At 40.2% G+C, this 21,815-nt stretch overlaps 1 protein-coding gene across 1 annotated transcript in view; it reads right to left on the bottom strand.

Annotated features, from left to right (window-relative positions):
• LOC145398717 (uncharacterized) overlaps window positions 1–21,815 on the bottom strand; it is a 110,451-nt gene that overhangs the window by 52,090 nt on the left and 36,546 nt on the right. Inside the window, exons 3-4 of the mRNA XM_080271516.1 lie at window positions 12,279–12,378; window positions 9,119–9,248 (exon numbers count right to left, since the gene is read on the bottom strand). Of these exons, the coding sequence (XP_080127642.1) occupies window positions 9,119–9,248; window positions 12,279–12,378 (230 nt within the window). The remainder of the gene's footprint in view (window positions 1–9,118; window positions 9,249–12,278; window positions 12,379–21,815) is intronic.

Genomic DNA, 21,815 nt, shown 5'->3' with positions numbered 1-21,815 from the left:
TTCAGGATTGTAATATTTTGTTCAGTAGGATATCCATAATATTGCCACAAACGGAAATACTGACAGACAGGCCAAATTAACTAAGCACATGCCCTCTTGCGTAACACACACGGATGAAACAACACACTAAATATCATTTGCCCTATTTTCCCAGTAACAGATACAACGGTAAAAACATCTTGGAAAAAAAAAAAAAAAAAAAAAAACGTAGTGGGCATGCCTTGCAAAATGTGTGGGTATGGCATGACTCCATGGGGTGGGTTGTTTCTCCCATTAACGGACACTTTACAACTATCTTGAAATTTTTGAAGAGGAATTTCTGCTTTCTCGTCTTGGACAGGATTACTCTTTTCCCAGGCGTATATTATTTGACCATGACAAATGCCCTGTGCACATATCCCACATCTCCCAGAGATGGTTTGACGAACACCCCAACCTGGAACTACTGGACTGGACGAATCGGGGCTGTGGTATGAGCCCCATTGAAAACCTGTGGGACAACATGATATATACATGGGAAGAAGGGGAACGAACAACACAGCAGGCCGTGATTGTTGCTAATGATGCGTGGACTAAATATTAGATACATATCGGTAATAGTTTATAGCAACAGTATATGCTATATTCGTAAACAAGATGTCTACAGCAGACTTAGAAAGCACTGAATTTACCATGTCATATAACTGTCATAATTACTGTTTCTGCTACACAGTCATGGTGTTCATATGCAGTTAGGCTGCATGTGAAATATATTTTTAAGGTATTGTCATTAATCATACCTTATCTATGCAGATACACTAAGAACATATCTGTACTAGTGAAGGAGAGGGTGAATATATCAATAAAAGGCATTGTCGTATATGAATGGCACAGGAAAACTGTTATCCATCTGCGGTGTACGAATGTTAAACAGTATTAACAAGCATGGTGGGATGATCAGCAGAATTTTTACGTCTTTTAATAATTAATACATTGCCTCATATACTGTTGGTACGGTGTCATGTGGTTATACGTAGCGTAGATAAATTTGTTCTACTATTAATCCGTTTGTAAAGATGGGATGGAATTAAGACAAATAGTGAGCGATATAATCAGAATTATGAGGGTAAAACCGAAATCCCCCCCCCCCCCCTCCGCCCTCCTAAGGAGAGAACAATGAAAGGTCGGTGTTGAAACCTGCAAATAAAATGAGAGGAAGAGACTAGAGAACTTGGTAGGGAAATGAGTATCATCTGTTTACTAGGACTGAATGGGGGAGGCGGTGGCAAAGTCGATAGGTCTCTTGTTCCAATGGATGCAGGTTTGTATCTTGGTTGAGGCAGGGAGCAGTATATATATATATATATATATATATATATATATATATATATATTTATGACAGGAGGAAGGAACCAAAGGCCATGAGCCTGCAATAAGAGTTCCCTCCAAGAGAAAAACAAAATACAAGAGAAAGCCAAATTCAAGATCCATTCATTTCGAGATGCCTGGACACACTGCGTTTGAAAGACTGGAGATCACAGGCAGTAGGAAATACAGACAGAGGGAGACAGTTCCAGAGTTGACCTGTTGCATAAATGAAGGACTAGGAGTAACGGTTAACTCTAGCATTAGAGAGTTGGACAGAAAAGGAATGAGAGTTTGCTGCTAGACGGGTGTTATGCGCCCTTCTTAGTGGTGGAGGAATGCATGCAGACAGTTCGGAGGAACAGTGACCATTAAAGTTGCGATAGAAAAGAGATAAAGATGCAACAGTGCGGCGAAGAGACAGAGGTTGGAGTCAATCAGAGGAGGAGAGTTAATGAGACGAAAAGCTTTTGACTCCACCCTATTGAGAAGAGCTGTATGTGGGGAGCCTCCCCACACATGAGAGTTGTACTCCAAACATGGGCAGATAAAACCCCTGTATAGACTCAACAATTGTGCAGGGGTAAAGAAAGAATGGAGTCGGCTTAGCACACCCAATCTCTTGGAAGCAGATTTTACAAGAGACGTAATATGATCTTTCCAATATAAGTCCCGAGTAAATGAAACCCCAAGCATGTTCAAGGATGATGCAGGATTAAGCTGAATATTATTAAACATTAGTGGGTATACCTGTGGAAGATTTTGACGGGTTCATAGGTGTAAACAACGATTATTTTTACCCCAGTCAGAGATACGAGCCAAGTCAGACATTAGGTGTGCTATAGCCTCATCCCTTGTTTGTTGAAGTAACTGCTGAGATGGGCGTTGCGGGAACCGAATGGAAAGGTGAAGGATGGAGTCATCAGCGTATGGTGGATAGGGTTAGATGTTCAGCTTAGAAGGTCATTGATGAATAAAAGGAAGAGAGTTGGTGATAGGACAGAGCCCTGAGGAACACCACTGTTGATAGATCTAGTAGACGAACGATGGCTGTCTACAACAGCGGCTATAGAACGACCAGGAAGGAAGCTAGAGATGAAGGCACAGATAGAAGGATAGAAACCGTATGAGGGCAGTTTGGAAATTAAAGATTTATGCCAGACTCGATTGAAAGCCTTTGAGATGTCAAGAAGAAATAGCAAAGCTTTAGCCAAATTTCCGAAAGGAGGATGACCAGGAGTCTGAAAGGTAGGTGAGATGATTGCCAGTGGAGCATCCCTGACGGAACCCGTACTGACGATCAGAAAGAAGGTTGTGATAGGAAAGTTGCTTTAAAATTTTTCTATTGAGATTTGACTCGAAAACTTTTGAAATACAAGACGTTAAAGCAATTGGACGGTAGTTGGAGGGTTGGGAGTAGTCACGCTTCTTTGGGACTGGCTGAATTAGAGCAAACTTCTGGCAAGAAGGAAAGGTACAAGTTGACAAAGGCGAAAGAGTTTGCCTAGGCAGGGTGTAAGCACAGAAGCACAGTTCTTGAGAACAACAGGAGGGACTCCATCAGGCCCATATGCCTTTTTAGTATTGAGGCTAGTGATGGCAGAAAATACATCAGCTGAAGAAATTTTAATGTCAGCCATAAGGAATTCAGAGGCGGGAAGTGATAGAGGAACAGCAACGGAATTGCCTAAGGTGGAATTGGAGGAGAAAGTCTGTGCGAAGAGATCTGCTTTATCAGTAGAAGAAATAGCTATAGAACCATCAGAGTAGAAAAGAGGAGGGAAGGATGATGAGGTAAAGTTGTTAGAAAGGTTTTTGGCAAGGTGCCAGAAGGAGCGGGAAGAATTCGAGTTGGAGAGTGGAGAGCATTCAGTACGGATGAAATTATTTTTAGCAGTGTGAAGAACACACTTGGCACGATCCTGGGCAGAAACTTAAAGATGATGTGATTCAGGGGTGGGTTGGCTCCGGTACCTTTTGTAGGCCCTTTCCTTGTTGCGGACAGCATTAAAACAACCGTGATTAAACCAAGGCTTTCTTGTGTTAGTCAAAGGATATGAGAAAGGAATGTATGCTTCCATGCCCGAGAGAATAACCTCCATAATGCGCAAGGAACACTCAGATGGCTCCTGGCCATGGAAGCAATATAATCATTCCAGGGAAAATCAAAGAAGTACTGCCTGAGGGCCTCCCAATCCGCAGCTCCAAAATGCCACAGGTGACATTTCCCTGGAGGGTCCACAGGCCATAACGGAGTGATAGGACAGGTTAAGGTGATAAGGTTGTGATCGGAGGAGCCCAATGAAGAGAAAAGATTAACAGTGTAAGCAGAAGGATTAGTTGTAAGGAAGAGGTCAAGTATGTTGGAGCTCTCTCCAAGGTGGTCTGGGATAGGGGTAGGGTGCTGTACAAGCTGCTCTAGGTCATTAACGATAGAAAAGATGTAGGCTTGTTCACCAGGTGGATCAGTGAAAGGAGAGGAGAGCCAAAGGTGCTGGTGAACATTGAAATCTCCTAGAATGGAGGTTTCAGAGAAAGGAGAAATGGATAAAATGTATTCCATTGTTGAAGTAAGATAGTTGAAGAATTTTTGAGAGTAGAATTATGAGATAAGTAAACAGCACAGATATATTTAGTCAGAGAATGACAGGAAAGCCGAAGCCAGAGTGTAGAGAATTCAGAAGAATCGAGTTCAGGAACACGAGAGCAAGATAAGTCGTTGTGTATATATGCACAACAGCCACCTTTGGCTTTGAAATGAGTGTAGAGAAAGTAGGAATTTCCTTAAAAACAGACTTTAATGATTTACCATACGACCTGCTGTCATCTCACAAAAAAAAAAAAACTAGTACTAATACACCAGCACGAAACATCCTAAAATGGATGGTGGGTGTTAGTGCCGAAATGGTGTCATATAGAAGTGAATGCTTTACAGAGGGACTGCTGGGCCTCAGGGAATGGGCTTTTCACCCTATGTTGTGAGTGACACACACACACACACACACACACACACACACACACACACACACACACACACACACACAAAATCAGTAGGTTACAGTTAGGAGGGCCCTTCTGCTTGCAGTAGTCCACTATAGGCTGCTCCTGCTGCAGTTAATGATAATGGCCCATTTGGCCTGGAAACAGGATTAGCCAGTATGCATTTGTGTGTGTTCTACAGGATTATCTGTAATCCAGGCGTAGAGAACAATAGACTACTTATCATAATCATGAACATATAAACGACACCTATGCTGGTTTCCTTTTATACAGCCGAAAACTTCAGCTTTGAGAAGATTCGATCCACAGCGCGAGAATGACGGCTAAATCTCCAACTTCCGTTCTAGACTACAGAGATACCAGTCCCATGTCAACTGGGGTGCATTGGACAGACTTCTTTTGGAATTTGCGCCACGCAGCTATGAGTCGCGGAGATGTGGAGCTTAAGTGGGAGGTTCTTTTTACAGTGTGTAGATGGTTAGCCTCTTTTCAGTGGTACACAGCTGCGACGGATTACGACAAGCAAGAGTCATACACAGTCTAGATCGATCTGATGAAACAACATTGCCAATATACGTTGTTTTTACAATTATGCCGTTGCACATTTGGGTCATCTTATGAATGAAATATATGGTTGAACTGTCATCATAACCAGTATATTATAATTATTGCAGAATGAATATACAGGTCATTCTAATACACGACATGAACCTCTCCTGCTAATGGAAAACAAGGTCTTTTTTTTTCATTATGTATTATAATCATTTTATTATACACATAAGCTAATATATATCAAAGAGACAGTGACTTGGAGGTTAATGGCTTCCCCAATATCCTCGCCGGCCCCAAGAGCACCCTGTGGCACTACGAACTCGCGAAACACAGTTCGGTAAGATCTTATGTGAGGTGGCACGAAAGAGAGAGAGAGAGAGAGAGAGAGAGAGAGAGAGAGAGAGAGAGAGAGACTGTCAATAAGAATGTCTTGTCGACCACAGAAGGGTTATCTAGGCAGATAACCACTGCGGGTTAAAGAAGTAAGGAGGTTAGACTCTATGACCTCCATCTCCGTTAGTCGAAAAGAAAATGGGGGGGGAGGGGAGGAACTGGCTGTTTAGAGGGGGAAGAGGAGAGTGAGAGAGGTAGGGGGTTCGAGGGAGGGAGTGCGGGGAGAAGATGGGAGTTTCCAGCAATGAAAAAGTTGGCAGAATGAGAAGAGAGGATTATGTTTTATGAAGACACTAGAAGCCAGTAACCATATCTTCGTATGATTTATTAATTTTACAAAGAGAAATGCCAGTATACAGTTTATGAAAACAATTTGATTTTTGTATCAAATATTGAAGAGTGTGCTCCACCATCTGGCAAAAGCAAGACAGGAGCAATTTTAAGGTGTGTGAGCACCGACCTGAAGAGTCTATGAAACGGAAATATCTTTATATCATTTGGTTATCACTGCACTTGAAGTTTATCTGTCAAACGAAATGAGATATGATAATAATGAAAAACACTCATACCAAAGGTTATTTTTACTAGAGTCATCTAATAATTGATTCGTAACTACGTGTCAGTTTTAAACAGTGATTGGCAACCCATTCTTTCATCCTCCTAGACACAACAAATGTGTGAATACGTCACGGGCTGCAGGCGTACCAACTGCCTGGGCCATGCCACACTCTTATACTGTACCAGGTTCATCTGTTGCCAATAGTATATGTGGCAGTTTTTAGTATCGTACATTTTGTACGACAGTTTTACGATTCCATAAAAAGTGTGTGTGTGTGTGTGTGTGTGTGTGTGTGTGTGTGAGAGAGAGAGAGAGAGAGAGAGAGAGAGAGAGAGAGAGAGAGAGAGAGAGAGAGCGGCTGAGTATCAGATTAATCTCTTTTTGATATTCAGTGGCATCATACCAAGCTCCCTGGAAAGGAAAGACAATGGGTATAAGCCAAAAGGAGGCAACGTTCGTACTCATGATAAGACATAAAATCATCATAGCAAGACATATTCTGCTTTGCACTGGAGGGTTACTCACTACATTGTCCTAATGATATTCTGTTTGTGCGTGCTTGGTAAGAAATAAGAATCTAAGGATAAAAGCCAGCAAAGATGTTTTCCCCCCAGTAAATAAAGAAAAAATAAAGCCTAATTCAAGATAAGTTTATTTTCCAGATTCATAGATGCAATAATATATGCTAGTGATGTAAACTACATCGATACTAGAAAGACTTGTTTAGCATAGAAGCCAATAACGGTGATAATTGCAAAGATGTGCTATGAAGCCTCCCAGTCCACCTAGAATATGACCTTTATTCTAATTTCAAATTGCCAGACTTACAGCGTTGGCAGTGCCAGTATTTCAGTCTCAACAAAAATCATTAGGTAGATAACAGATTAAACAAGAAACATACGAAATGAAACTGAACAAAATTTTACCATTTTTCTTACGAAACAACCACCTTTCTCCATGCGGTATCAATATAGATAGATAGATAGAAAGTTATACATTGGAGTTGTCTTAGTTGTTGGAGAAGTCTGACTGTGAGTATTGAGTGAGGACTGAGAGGGAATAGAGGTGGACTGGTGTGTCAACTTGTCAAGTGCGAGCTGAGGTGGACTGGTGTGTCAACTTGTCAAGTGCGAGCTGAGGTGGACTGGTGTGTCAACTTGTCAAGTGCGAGCTGAGGTGGACTGGTGTGTCAACTTGTCAAGTGCGAGCTGAGGTGGACTGGTGTGTCAACTTGTCAATTGCGAACTGTGAAATGTAGTAATTTAGTTCATTTATATGCGATAGTGAAGGATTAACCCTTGTTTTATAGTAAAAACAGTCTAATAGTCTAATAATAATAACTGAAATATTTAAATTTTACTCTAACTATAATTTTATATATCCCATTCATTACTTTAAACAATTTCCAAACTTCATAGTCACGTACTGTTAGTCAGAGGAGTAAATATAGATATAATTGCAGTACGTGAGTAACTAGAGATGATTTTTTAACCCCTTGATTATGAAAAATATCATCCTAAACTTAACATAATATTCTAATGGTATCCAGAATAAGATGAAGCTGATGCCGTGGTACTGAAATTTGCTTTTGCATTTTTGCATTTGCGGAACCGCACATTTAAAGAATTTTGCGAATCTGCGGTTGCGGAATGCATTTTTTTTTTTTTTTAGTTTGCGGATTTGCGTTGCTGAACTGAATTTTCATTTGTGGTGCCCACCTCTGGACAGTAGTAGTAGTAGTAGTAGTTGTGATAGTAGTATAGTTCTGTTTATTATTTATTATTATGCTTCTACCCACCTGTGATGGAGGAGGCATTGAGTGATTGGTCTATCCATGCATGCATGCGCTGGTGCATGCATGCATGCATGCATGTGTCTGTCCATAACACTTTTGTGGAACCAATATTCCCTGCAGCCATTGATAGATTTCCACCTAACTTTTGGCAGCGATGCAGTATGAGGAGATAATTTACTGATTAGTTCAGCTAGGTCAAGGGGTCAAAGGTCAAGTTCATATAGGGTCTACTTAGTTTATCTTGTGGGTGTGATATCTCCTAAACAACTCAGCGGATTGCAAACCAAACTCTTGTCACTGATACAGTATGAAGGGACGATTAACTGATTAGCTCAGCAAGGTCAAGGGATGAAGGGTCAAAGTCATACAGGATCAGTTAAGTTTATCCTTACGGTCATCTGTCCGTAACATTAATGTGGTCACGATATTTCCTGAACCCATGGCAAATTTCCACCAAACTTTTGTCAGTGATGCATTATGAGGAGATGATGAACTGATTAGGACAGATAGGTCAGGAGGACAAAGGTCAAGTTCACATGGGGTCAACTTAGTGTATCATTGTAGATGGAATCCCTCCTTAACTCTTAAACAGATTTCAGCCTAACTTTTTTCAGTGATAAAGTATTAAGGAACGATGATCTGATAAGGTCAGCAGCGTCAAGGGTTCATGGGTCAAGATCATATGGGTGTGGGCGTAATATCTCCTGAAATCCTTAATGGATTTAGATCACACTCTTTTCAGTGATACATTATGAAGGGATGATGAACTGATTAGGTCAGCAGGGTCAAATGGCCAAGGTCAAGGGCATATGTGGTCGACTTACTTTCTCTTTAGTCTCGTTTCAACCCACAGTGAAGCTTGTCATGAGGGATTTAAGAAGAGTTCATGCGCAAGGATTGGCGGAGGCATACCAAGCGATGCTTTGCACTGACAGCTTAGGGCCTGAGATCTCGGTGTTTCATTTGCTTTTTTATTATTATTATTATTATTTTACTTTATTATCATTATTATTATTATTATTATTATTATTATTATTATTAGAGTAGTAGTGGTAGTAGTAGTAGTAGTAGTAGTAGTAGTAGAGTAGTAGTAGTAGTAGTAGTATCATTATTATTATTATTATTTTATCATTATTATTATTATTATTATTATTATTATTATTATTTGCAGAGAGGAAAACAAAAGGTAAGTGCAGAATCCTCCCATGTCAATTGTACTTCTTCCCAATAAAAAAACAAAGTTGAGGGAGAGAGAGAGAGAGAGAGAGAGAGAGAGAATTCCGGTCGAAATCCACAGTCACCCAGAGGTTGGTGAGTGATTATGACTGGAGGGAAGGCAGAGAGAGGACTGGATGACGTGGAGGCGATTTGTTAGTACCCACCCCTTACGGAAAGAGGCAACTGGTATTTGATACAGATAGAAAGATAGATATAGATATGCAGTGCTTGACAAATATACACAGTCTTGTAATTACCCAGAGGTTGGCGAGTGAGAGGACAGTAGTGACGGTGATGACCATGGGTGGATTGACACAGGCGGTGGTGTTGGCCAGGGAGTACTTCAACCACTTATTAAGTAAACCCGATTCCATCAACGCAAAGGCACTGTGAAGACAAAGGATATTTATAAGTCGTAGGAGAAGAGAGAGAGAGAGAGAGAGAGAGAGAGAGAGAGAGAGAGAGACTTTGTGCCTATCAGTCAAGGAACTTGGTGTGACATTTACCAAGTAACATTGTGGTATAACCAAAGCTATCGAGTCTAACCGGATACTGAAGACCAGATGACTTTTCGGCTACTTATATAAACAGTAATGACAAATATTGAAATAACACAGTATATGCACAAAACATTTATATGATCATAATACGAGTAACTCCATTAATATTCAAACGGCAATGTTTATTCATGTTGTCTAGTTGAATCCTTAATTGTCAAGTATCATTTGCAAAGTATACATCCTATCTTCAACTGCACTTCGCGTAATTCTGTTTGATATTTACGTAATCGCATTTTCCAACAAAGATCGGTTCAGTGTGATGTCCATAAATACCATAATACCCTTGATAGACTCCCTGGCATTTCAAAGACAATGTGATGGCAGATTTACCAACACAGTGCAGGGGACTAAAAAGTGCGTGAAATGTTTAGTACACATTCATATTGTATCAACGGCACAAGCGCTGTTGAATTTATGTGTGCGTGGTTATATCCAGAATTATATAGTCCTCCATACATTAATGTTTTCCATCTTTCATTTTTTTTTTCACTTCCTCAGTTACCAGGGCATGCTTAGCCACATATTCATTTACATAATTGTGCTGTAGAAGGGCAACTTCCAAGTGTTACACATATTCAACCAGAAAAAAAGCCTCTCAGTCCCATTCCTGTCCCTCGAGGGGTGGGATGATGGACTATAGAGGAAAACCGCAACTCAACAGCATAATTCAGTCTACTGGGTGTGATGATGAAAGTAAGCAACGTAAGGGTTTAGCGCTTTCGTATGTTTTTATGTTGAACCTTACCTTATGTGGCCATGTGAAGAGAATGGAGAATGAGAGAGAAGGAGAGTGTATATGAATGAGGTGGGAGGGGAAAGGGGGATAGGGAGACCAAGAATGAAATGGATGGATGATGAGAGAGTGGGGTGTCAATTGGAAAGAGGGCAGCAAAATGCAGAGGGCAGGGCAACTGGTACACGATTTGTTTGTGGTCACCCCTCAGGGGATTAAGATGTCTGGCTATAGATAGATGGATTGGCAGATAGACAGATAGATAGACCCTACCTCATCTGATTGTATCAAGGAGACATGACCCAGAGATAATTACTTTCTTGTCTTTAACTTAAGGATTCGTGTAGTATCAGATCAACTAGCATAAAACACACACACACACACACACACACACACACACACACACACACACACACACACACACACACACACACACACTGTGTTCGTTAATTTCAGATTCCATATACGTTTTAATCAACAACATAACTTTTCCTTCTCCATGATGGTAAAATTAAGACAAGAAAATTACACCAAATCCACGTCTAGATGAGCTTGGAGTCACAGCAACAGCAAAAAGAACCCCAAATATGTAATAATAATAATAATATTCCGCTCCTGCAGCTACTACTACTACCACCAACACCACCGTTACTACTACTACTACTACTACTACAACTACTTTTTTTGTACCTTTTTTTTTTTTATCACCTCCATCCGTTCGGGAATTTATATTGTGAAGATCAAAACCAACCCTCCTAATACTGTACAGTTCACCATTTGGAGTTGTAATGTGAAGGTTAACAGTACCCCTCAAATTAAAATCCGTTGGCCCCAAGAACGCCAACGGATGTGGTTACCAACCATATACTACTACTTTAATTACTCTGTTTCAGTTTCATTAATATTAAAAAATACATTAATCTACTGGAGTCGCTGGTCTGTGCGGCTTCCGACCACAGTAGCTTCGTAATCCATACCCGCCAGAGAGACAGGACTGAGGGCTGATGATCTTGTGTCCCTGAGGCATAGGAGTGCAAACTTCATGAGGGAGAATGACAGTCGACAATTAATGCAGGTCATAACAGAATTCTGAGCTTGATGCTTCTTCTCAGAGAGAACCTGTGACAGTCTCGAGGAGAATCTCACCTCCTCTGGACCCATCCCACCTGATGTTGTGAAAACAAGGGCAGTGAATCGACCGTGATCCACATGCTGGATCCTTTTTTGGTAGTTTGTTTCCTGTTCATTCCTCTTGTGTGCAGCCTCGAAAGACATTTCGCGAAGACATGCTGCCAGAGGATCAAATATCCCAAAATCGAAGAAAGCCCTCTGCCCAAGTGTCCAGAAACCTCCAGCAATGACATCCATTCTTGCATCATTTGATGTGTTTGCTGTTCTGTGTATGAAGTGCTCACCGTCTAGAGGCAGCAGAGCTGGCTCTGTGGTGACATCATGGCATATTTGCTGTAGCATTTTCGCAGTGAGGTCGCGTACTTCATCATGATGAATGCACTGCTGCTACTGCAACTTCTACTATTACTACTACCACCACCATCAATATTACTACTACTACTGCTACCACCACTACCAATATTACTACTACTACTACTACCTCCACCACCAATATAGCTACTACTACTACTACTGCTACTCCTACTGCTACTACTATCAATACTACTACTATTGCTACCACCAAGAGTGCTACTATCACTACTACTATTACAACCACCACCACTGTTACTATTATTACCTCTGCTACAGTACTATTACTAACCACTTCGATTAACCATAATTCTTCTTCTTAGTCCTCTACGTTTCCTATCTTCACCAATGCTACTCATGCTACCACCACCATTGTTACTACTGCTACTATTATTACCACCACCACTGTTACTATTATTACCTCTACTAGGCTACTGCTACTAATTACTAGCATTAATCATAATTCTTCTTAGTCCTCCACGTTTCCTATCTTCGGATAAATTGTCACTCTACTCACATAAATTTTTCACTTTAAAAACGCAAGTCACTGAATCAGTGTTAGCGAAGGCTATTTGGCCACGCATATGTGGGTGTAATGAGTGTTTTTCGTTTTGTTTTGGTCATTCTCTTCAGCATACTTACCCCCTATCCACAGCAGGCGAAACAGGACTGTTTTTCTGCGCCAATATCGACAGTGGTAGTGGAAAGTAGGTGCTCCAGCCAACGTAGAAATCGCACTGACCTGCTCATAAAGAGTTCTGTGAGTATTATGACACTTTATAGAGGGATGCAGAAATACACACGGGTCCGTATTCTCGTCGGTTAAGGAAGCTCCCTAACATCTCCTCCATAGCGATTTATTTTTTAATATTGGTAGTCAAAATCCTTTGTAGGTTATTTATGAAGAGTATGGTGATGTTTTAAGTAATTATATAACACAAACAAGGACAGTAAGGTGCAAAAAGCAAAATACGTCGTTGAGGAAAAGGGGTTAAGGAGATTTCTTAACTGGCGAGAATACCGGCCTAGGTGTTCCAGGAGGATGTTTTCCCTTCTCTTTCTCATTTTTGCACTATTTCTTACGCAGGAAAGTCTAGGTTAGGATAACTTTGTTTCCTGCGTACCAAGTTATGTTAGTTTGTTAGTTAGGTAAGTATAGGTGAAGTTTTGCCTGAGAAAAATAAATGGACGTGTAATCATCTTGGGAAAATCAAACTTAGCACGTAGAGCAAGAATGGTACATGGAACGGAGATCAGGGTGCCGGGAGAAAAGGGCGTAACTTTGGAATGTTATAAGTGAGGGAATCTTTAATAAAAAATACTTTATTAACATGGGTCCAAATTGAAACCATAACCAAGCTAGGGTTACTGATGATCTTATGGCCGTTTTTTTAAAGAGTTCGATTTGAAGCTATTTTCTTCATAAAATTAGACATTATGGTCATTTATATATAATCTTAATTCTTTCAATAATAACTTTAACAAATCATCATCCGTTCCCTCACTGAATCTTCAGATGGCAACATTACAAATGACCCACGTGCGAGAGCACATATTTTTTCAAGTATATTTGCTAGAAATTCTGCCATAGACGATGCCAGCCAGAACGTCCCATACTAGAACTTGATTCTTCCGAAACTGTTCCATTTAAAACACAGACAAGATACGTAATGTCCATCCTAGACAGTTTACCCACCAACAAAGCTCCAGGCCTGGATGGAATTCCGCCAGTTGTTTTGAAAAAGTGTTCCACTGAACATGTCTCTGTTCTAGCTAAATTATTCAGACTATGCATACGTACTTCTTCATTCCCAAATTCATGGAAAGAAGCCAATATCCACCCAATTCCGAAGAAAGGAAGTTCCTCTGACCCCTCTGATTACAGACCAATAGCAGTCACATCTGTTGGTAAGGTATTTGAAACTTTAATTAATAAGCACATTGTTAAACATCTTGAATCCAACAACTTAATTAGTGATAGACAATATGGTTTTCGCCACGAAAGATCCACTATTGACATGGTCAATCTCCCAACTCATACCATCCATCTGTCAATTGACCTACATGGTTAACGCATGCAGTAGCCCTTGATATTTTTAAAGCTTTCGACAGAGTATGGCACCGTTCCCTGCTGTCCAAACTCCCTTGCTATGGACTAACGCCTTTTGTTCCTTAGATCTCCTCATATCTCAGGGACAGGAAAATAAGATTAAAAGTAGATGATGTATATTCCAATTTCCACTCAGTTATTGCCGGCATGCCACAAGGATCAGTTCTGGCCCCAACCCTGTTCCTGGTTCATATTAATGATCTCTTATCTGTCACCTACAATCCCATCCACTCATATGCAGATGACTCAACACTACATAGTTCATTCACACTCAGATACCTATTTACAAAGTCTAATATCTCTACCTCTCGACTCGGTACAGCCATCTCCATAAATCAAGACCTATCTACGATCAGTGAATGGGGACAAAACAACCTTGTCTCATTTAATGCTAGTAAAACTAAATATATACAATTTACTAATAGGCAGATATTGCCAGATTCGTACATTACCTTCAGTACTACTAATATTCCCATCTCCAAAAGTATTGGAATTCTCGGCGTCTCACTTAACAATGCCCTCAGCTGGACCTCTCATGTTAGATCACTTGCTAAAACCGTCTCTAAGAAATTGGATTAATGTACAGAGTCCGTAGCTTCTTCACTGACGAGCAGTTACCTATAATTTATAAGAGTCATGTGCACTCTCAGCTTGAATATTGTTCACCCTTGTAGAATGGATGTGCAGAGGTTGCATTAAAACAACTAGACAAAATTCAGAACAAGGCTGTTAGAATCATTAACAACCCTGCCATTACAAATAAACTACCTCCCATACAGGTAAGAAGGAATGTTGCTTCCCTTACAATATTTTACAGATATTTTTATGGCAAATGCTCGATGAAGTTGCGTCCAGGGTGCCACCTCTCCCTGCCTTCCCTTGTGCTACACGGGCATCTGGTAGCGCTCATGACTGGAATGTCATTCAGCCATATTGCAGAACTTATGCCTATCAGAATTCTTTCTTTCCCCGTACTGCATCTCTTTGGAACTCGCTTCCCCAGAGTTGTTTCCCTCCAAACTTCAACCTATAGCTGTTCAAGTCTAACTGTTACAGATATTTTATGAACAGAGGACACCAGTAATCTTGTGTATGGATTATTTTTTTTTTATTAATTTGTTTGTCCTTCCTCTGTTCTGTTATTTAAAAAAAATAAGTTATTTTTTACTTATTTAAATCTGAAGTGATTTTTCATATTTTTACATTTTTTATCATTCACATACTTAGATTTTAATTTTCGTACATTTAAATTGAAGTTATTTTTTCACAGATTTGGACTTTTTCATATATTGTGATTTTTGGATTTTTCATATATTTTGGGAAGTGATTTTTTTTCACGGATTAAGATTCTTACGTCCTCGTCCCACACTGCCACAGGCTCCAGCAGCAGTAGTTCTGTATTGGAAGGACATTGCCCAGTGAATAATTCTTTCAGTGTACACAAGATCAACTCAGGCATCGTAATAACACATGCATCTGACTTTCGTTGTCTTTATTTGCCACGTAATTACACTGTCTGCTTCACAACTCCAGAGCTACACTAACTTCACAAGGCCACAAGTAAAACTGACTGAACCTCCTCTATTCTTTCGCCATCCTATTGAGTCTGTGAGGTACCTGGGGTGGTCAGTACCACAAAAAGTGAAAAAGGTATATTTGTTTCATTTCAAAGATCTACCCATAGGGACTGAGAATCTGCATGTTAGCAATCGCAGACAGGTAGTATACAGTGGCTAGACAGCTCCAAATTTGTATCGAAAATCTATTTTCTGAAGATTCGGAAAACAGTGTTGTTGGTGGGGTGTGTGCACATATGAGTTTAACTCACTTTTAATGATCATTGTGTTGTTTGAAATTCATGTTTTGTTAAGTGGAGTGTTGATAATAGGAAAACACCATGCAAAATTTTAACAAAATACACTGAATAATAAATGAGCCTGACATCTCCAAAGGTTGGTGGTTTCTTAATGCTTTCTCTTTGTCAGAGACATTCCGTTCACAAAACGTCAAACAGTTTATCATCAAGGAATGTATATTAGATAAGACTGTCAAGTATTATTAGAATCCAATTGATGGTTGTCGTAAAAAACGGCGCCGAATTTGACCCCCCAAAATATACAGCCACATAGCGCTTGGCATTCTCATAAGCCTTAAATAAATATACTTCCCAGGAATGTGATATAATTCTACAAAACTTTGACATACTCGGCTTACCTGTGCATACCTCAGAATGCTAATTTCATTTTTGTCTCATTTCTTTAGTTCTCTTGTGTCTTATCAGGTGCATGAGTGAACGTTATTCTGCACCCTGAAGATGGATCAGCATACAGAGAAGGCATGCATAATCCATTCTGGCGACGATGTTACACACAGTAATCTCATATTAAGAGACTATGATTCTTGGAACACTCTTCTTAGAGCTGCCAGAATAAGACAGCACACACCGCTACTGGACATTGCTGCAACCGTAGGAGAGGGAGATGTACCGGAGGTATTTTATCATAGAAAATGTCGCCAGATGTTCACTATGAAGCGTGATTTGGATGAACTTGAAGGCAAAGATGACGGCTCCCTTTCACAGGTGAAGCGACGTTCTGCAAGGAAACAGGCCTCAGCCTCAAGAGTTTTAGATAAAACTTGTATATTTTGCCCACCGGAAAAGACAACACAATACATAAAAGGGCCAAGAACCAGAGAGGTTTTGATAGTGCTGAATTACAAGAAGACTCAAGATACCAGAAGTGGCAACAAAGCGTAATGACACCAGGATTCTAGCTCTTGCCTCAAGAGAGCTTGTTGCAGCAGAGGCATAGTATGATAAGTCCTGCTGCAGACTTTATATCAACTTGAACGGCATAGAAGACGGTACTGATACAGACATTCTATATGATCCTGAGGACTCTGATTACAAGTACAAGGAGGCTGAAAGGGATGCCTATGACCACTTGTTGCAGTGTATCCGATGTGAACTGTTTAAATCACTCAGAGTTATGAAATTAGCAGAGCTTACAAATGTGTTACAGGACAGCATGGTGTCCCTTGGAGTGGAAATACGTCAGTCCACTAAGAAAATATTTTCGAAGGAAACTTGAAGCTGATCTTGGAGACGTGCTTCATATATTTGCCGATGAAAATGGAAAGCTCTTGGTATTTCCACACAGCTTAACTGCGTGTAACCTGGCACGTGAAAATCAGCAGCTGAAGAGCAAGCTGAAAATACTTCAGGAAAACTCTACTAATTTTCAGCAGACACTGGAGAGAGCAGCGTTACATCGACGATCTGTTATAAAAGACCAGGATGAAAATAGCCAATGGCCATTTCTACCCTCAGCCCTAACTAGTAGTGTGAAGATCCCAGAAAATGGAAGAAAGTTCCTTTTTGCACTGATGAGTAGAGATGTGCCTTCCAAACAATCCTGAAAACTAAGTTCACTGCCAGTAGACTCATTTGCTCAGGGTCTTATATAATTACAGTGAGTAGGGGATCTCAAGTTCTACCTAAACATGTCCTTCTGCCATCTGCTATAAAGGCACTGATCGGCAATGTTAAGCTTATCTGGATTTTGAACAGGCTTGGCCATAGAGTGTCATAAACTACTACAGAAGAAAATTAAACTGCCCTGTGCCTGCTAAAGGTCGCTAATGCTACAGATAACATTATCCTGCGAGAATATATACAAGATCATGTATTTACAACTCTTACATGAGAAAACATTGATCAACTAGAGGAGACCCTGACAGGAGAGGGAACGTCTCACAGAGTTAATGGCATAATTGTACAGCCACAGATATTTGGAAAAAAAAAAAAAAAAAAAAAAAATCCTCTTCCAGCTATTTAGAAAAACAAGAAAAGAAGACTGACATTACACGAGGACCCCTTGACTGTCTGCGTACCAGGAAAGCAAATCGGTCCTTCTAACCTCAAAAGTGTTGACTGTGATAGAACTAACGTGATTGCTGAGGCACACAAGAGGAATCTTGTATGAATGCTAACAAGACAGATCGAAGGAGACAACCAACAAGTGATGGGATAGACAGGAGTCAGTATTGTCATGAAAAGAAACCAGACAGTGACAAAAGATAACACAGGATATCTCCCAACTATAAATGTCCCAGCAACTGATACAGAAACCTTACATGTACAAAAAATATTAAAGCACTCAGTGCAGATCAAGGACACCCTCAACCTTTCCAAAATAGTAGTTGTGGGTTATTCCATGCAAGTGTAAACCTTTAGGTGAAATTTTGAAACTGATAAAAAATGATAAATTTTATAATGGTTTTATTCCTTAAGGTTTCTAGTTTTCAGATATACAAAAAGAATCTATATATTCCTTTTAGTTATGAAGATATGGCTAAATATGTACAGGTATGTGTTGTTCTGCGGCACACATGAAAAAAAAAATCGGTTTTCAGGTCTATATACTAAGAAAGCAGCAATACTTATGAAGTAAAACAATATATGGACGTTTTCTACATGTTTTGCTCTATTTAATGCAACTTTCAGAGATGTTGTAGATGTCTTAGTTATTGTTCCATGGGCATTTGAAATTGAAGGGTGAAAGAGGAACGACCGTTACGAAAAAACATGTTTTTTTAGTCTATGAAAGAGAGTTTTCATCCTTTTGAGCTATTTTTTTTCCTCTTTTAGTTTTCAATCATCTTTCATGTGGTGTATTTGTTATTCTGGTTTACATCTTGGGTTTGGCACAAATTGCATCACGCTCATACCTGTGTCATGTGGAACCGTCATTACCGAACGGACTGGAACGACCGTACATTAATTACTTTCCTATTACTACTTTTATTATTATTTACTTTGCTATTTTTACTCCTTTAGTTAACTTGGTTACTGGTATGTCAATGCTTGATTTCTTTTTTTCAGATTTAATTGATCACAGTACTTACCTAAATTTTAATAGGAGTGGACTTCACCCAGTGTCTACATTGCAAGACCTCAAGATGACACCAGTGTCACCTGCAGAAAGAATGAGAAGATATCGCGAAAGGAAGAAGGAAGAAGATCCAGCAGGATGGTCAGTCAAGAATACAGGAAAGTGCAAGAAGTATTGGCAAGGTCTCACAGCCAAGAAAAGGAAGGAATCCAACATTCTGGCTTTAAAAAGGAAGCAACGTTATAGAGCCAGGACGAGAGGAGATGGACAAGGACAACCTTTCTGTAAGTCTCGGGAAGCCCTGGGTAAAGCTGTGAGTAGAACAGCATGTGCATTGCCTCATAGCCCAAGGAAAAGGCAAGCTGTTGTTGCCAACATTGCCCTTAAGGTTGGCCTGGATCTCACAATTCCTACAGCCAAGAAGCAGAGGCCATCACCAGCACTGACTAAGGAAGTCAAGGAAGCGGTTATCTCATATAACAAAGAGACCACATATCACGAGCCCTTCCAGGAAAGAAACAAACCAAGTCTGTACGGTCCACGGTGACAGGGAAGAAGGAGCATGTTGCCAGAAGGGTCCTCTGCTACATACTTAGGGAGCTGTACCAGTTATATAAAGAAGAGCCCAAGCATGTTGGAATGCAGATAGGTATTTCCAAATCTGCTGAACTTAGACCCATAGAACTAGAACTTGTAAGCTACTGTACAAGTCACAGACTGTGTGCTGCTGTCCATATTGTGAAAATATGAATTTTCTCCTCAAGGCTGCCAAGTGAAAAGACATCATTATACCCACTTCTGACCTAGTTGCCCATGTTGTGTGCAGCCCAGATAATTCAGCATGTATGCGTAGAGTGTGAGAAATGCACTTTGGCCAAAGACTGTGCAGATGTGATTGAAGCTCTGCTGGATGATGACTGCAGTGCCATTCCTGTATGTCAGTGGGATGGTGGCCACCTCAGGATAGAATTCCCACATACCTCTGACCTTGCAGCTGAAATATGCAAACAACTTAGTCCTAATGTGACCTATTCATGTAATATAAGACTGCAGTCCAAGGCCTTCTCACACCAGAAGGAATGTTTGCTTAGTCTACCAAAAACCATCATCATTCAACTTGACTTCGCAGAGAACTATGGCATCAAACACCAGGATGAGGTCATGGCTGCACATTGGGCCTGTACAACACCAAATGAGGCAGTCACCATTTACACCTGTGTTATCCATTATGTACTAGACAATGAAGTGAAGACCCAGGCAGTCGCAGTCATCTCAAACACCCAACACCATGGCACCTTAGAGTCGCAGGTCTTCAACCAAGAAATCTTCAGATATGTTAAGGATGAGCTCCGCAATGATTTTGAGTATATCATTCTGTGGACTGATGGGGCTGCTGCTCATTTTAAAAACTGTTATGCTATGACAGCCCTAACATTTTACAAGGAACTCTACAGCAGTACTGCGGAATGGAATATTCATGAGAGCTACCATGGCAAGGGTTCACATGATGGTATTAGGGCAGTTTTAAAGTTATGTGTACAAGGAAGTACTCAGAGGACGCTGCATTGTCAATGATGCAACATCATTCTATGAAGCTGCAGAGAAGATTGTCACCAAGGTGAAATTACTGTGTTTCAACAGAACATGTCAATTCACAGAATAACACTTTCAACAACATCTGGCAAAATGTCAATGAGCCAAAGAGATCCAGAAGTGTAGGAGGATCAAGGTCCTTGACAAGTGTATCATTATACTATGACAGCCAAGACAGCCAACCTTATGCAAGGTGCATCCTGCTCCCAGCAGAGGCTGAATCTGATACAAGCACCAGCAATGGCAGCAAATTATCCTCTGACACAGATTCTGAATGCGGTTTTACAGTCCCTGCCTTAACTCCTGATACTACTTCATTCTCAGAGGCCCGTGCAGCATCTCCAGTCTTATGTCTACAGGTTGGAGGGTATGTAATTGTCAAGTGAACTATCAAGAGGTTATGTAAGTTCTATGTGGCAATCATTGAAGAAATTGACATAAGCACTGAAACTGGCAGGTGTCGCATTAGCTGCCTGAAGAAATCGGATGGATCATATTCATTTACATTCCCTACCAAAGCTGACATTGACTATGTGGATGACGAGGACATAGAAAAGTTTTTGCCACAACCAACGATTTCAAAGCGTGGAGTGCACTCATTCCGTGGAGTACAATTTCTAAGTGCAACATGTTAAAGTTCTGTGTGGTATAAGTTGAGAGATCATTGAATCTTACGTTTAAGTGTTTAAATGGTGTGATTTGAATTTATGCATCATTATGACAAAATGAGTATTAACTCTTTTATTAATCAAAATGGCAAATTGACAATATATGATGTGTTTTATGTTACTTGGAAAATGTGGAAGTGACATAAGAGTAACTAGTGTGTTAAAATGATGCAAAACATTTAATTTCAATAAATTTGAGTGATGTGACCGTGTGAAATGATGGTTATTATACATTAACTTGCAAGCAACATCCAGTTAAAATTTACAGGAAGCCTTGCACTGAAAAACCATACTGATATAGGAAAGGAAAACCAATGACTGATTGGTGTATATGCAGATATCATGAAGGCAATTCAAAGGGAACGACCGTTACGGCTTGAGCGGGAACGACCGTTACGGCACATAAATGGTAACAAAAACAAAAGTAATAAAGATATTTTATTTCTGAGAGCATCATGAAACTCACACGTCTTTTAGCCAGGACTGGTGTAAATATGGGAATTTTAGGCCATCATAAATCACAGAGGTTTGGTTCAGAAGCACATTAACTAAAAGCAGGGTGGCAGTGCGGGAACGACCGTTACGACAACTTTCGGCTGTTATATCAGTGAAATGAATTAAGCAAATAACAAAATGTTGATGGCCTATTATTCCTGGTGGTATTACCTATCTCCCATATAAAAAGTATAAGTTTATTGCAAGTGGTTTGAGAAATATTGCAATAGCAGTGTACATAAGTTGCATGTAAACGGTACGACGGTTACGATGGAATGACCCTTGTGTTTGATCAGGCAATCTATGCTATGGCTGTAGAGATAGTCTGGAAACATGTCGACAGATTCAAGAATGTAATCTTGCAGATTGGAGCATTCCATACTATGTGGAATCTTTTTTCCATTATTGGAAAACGGTT

The sequence above is a fragment of the Coenobita brevimanus genome, chromosome 46 (genome assembly GCF_032717465.1).
Source record: "Coenobita brevimanus isolate Jiangsu-jjx chromosome 46, ASM3271746v2, whole genome shotgun sequence".
Classification (NCBI taxonomy): Eukaryota; Metazoa; Arthropoda; class Malacostraca; order Decapoda; family Coenobitidae; genus Coenobita; species Coenobita brevimanus.
The sequence above is the reverse complement of the archived record's forward strand: the minus strand, read 5'-3'. Positions and strand labels throughout refer to the sequence as shown.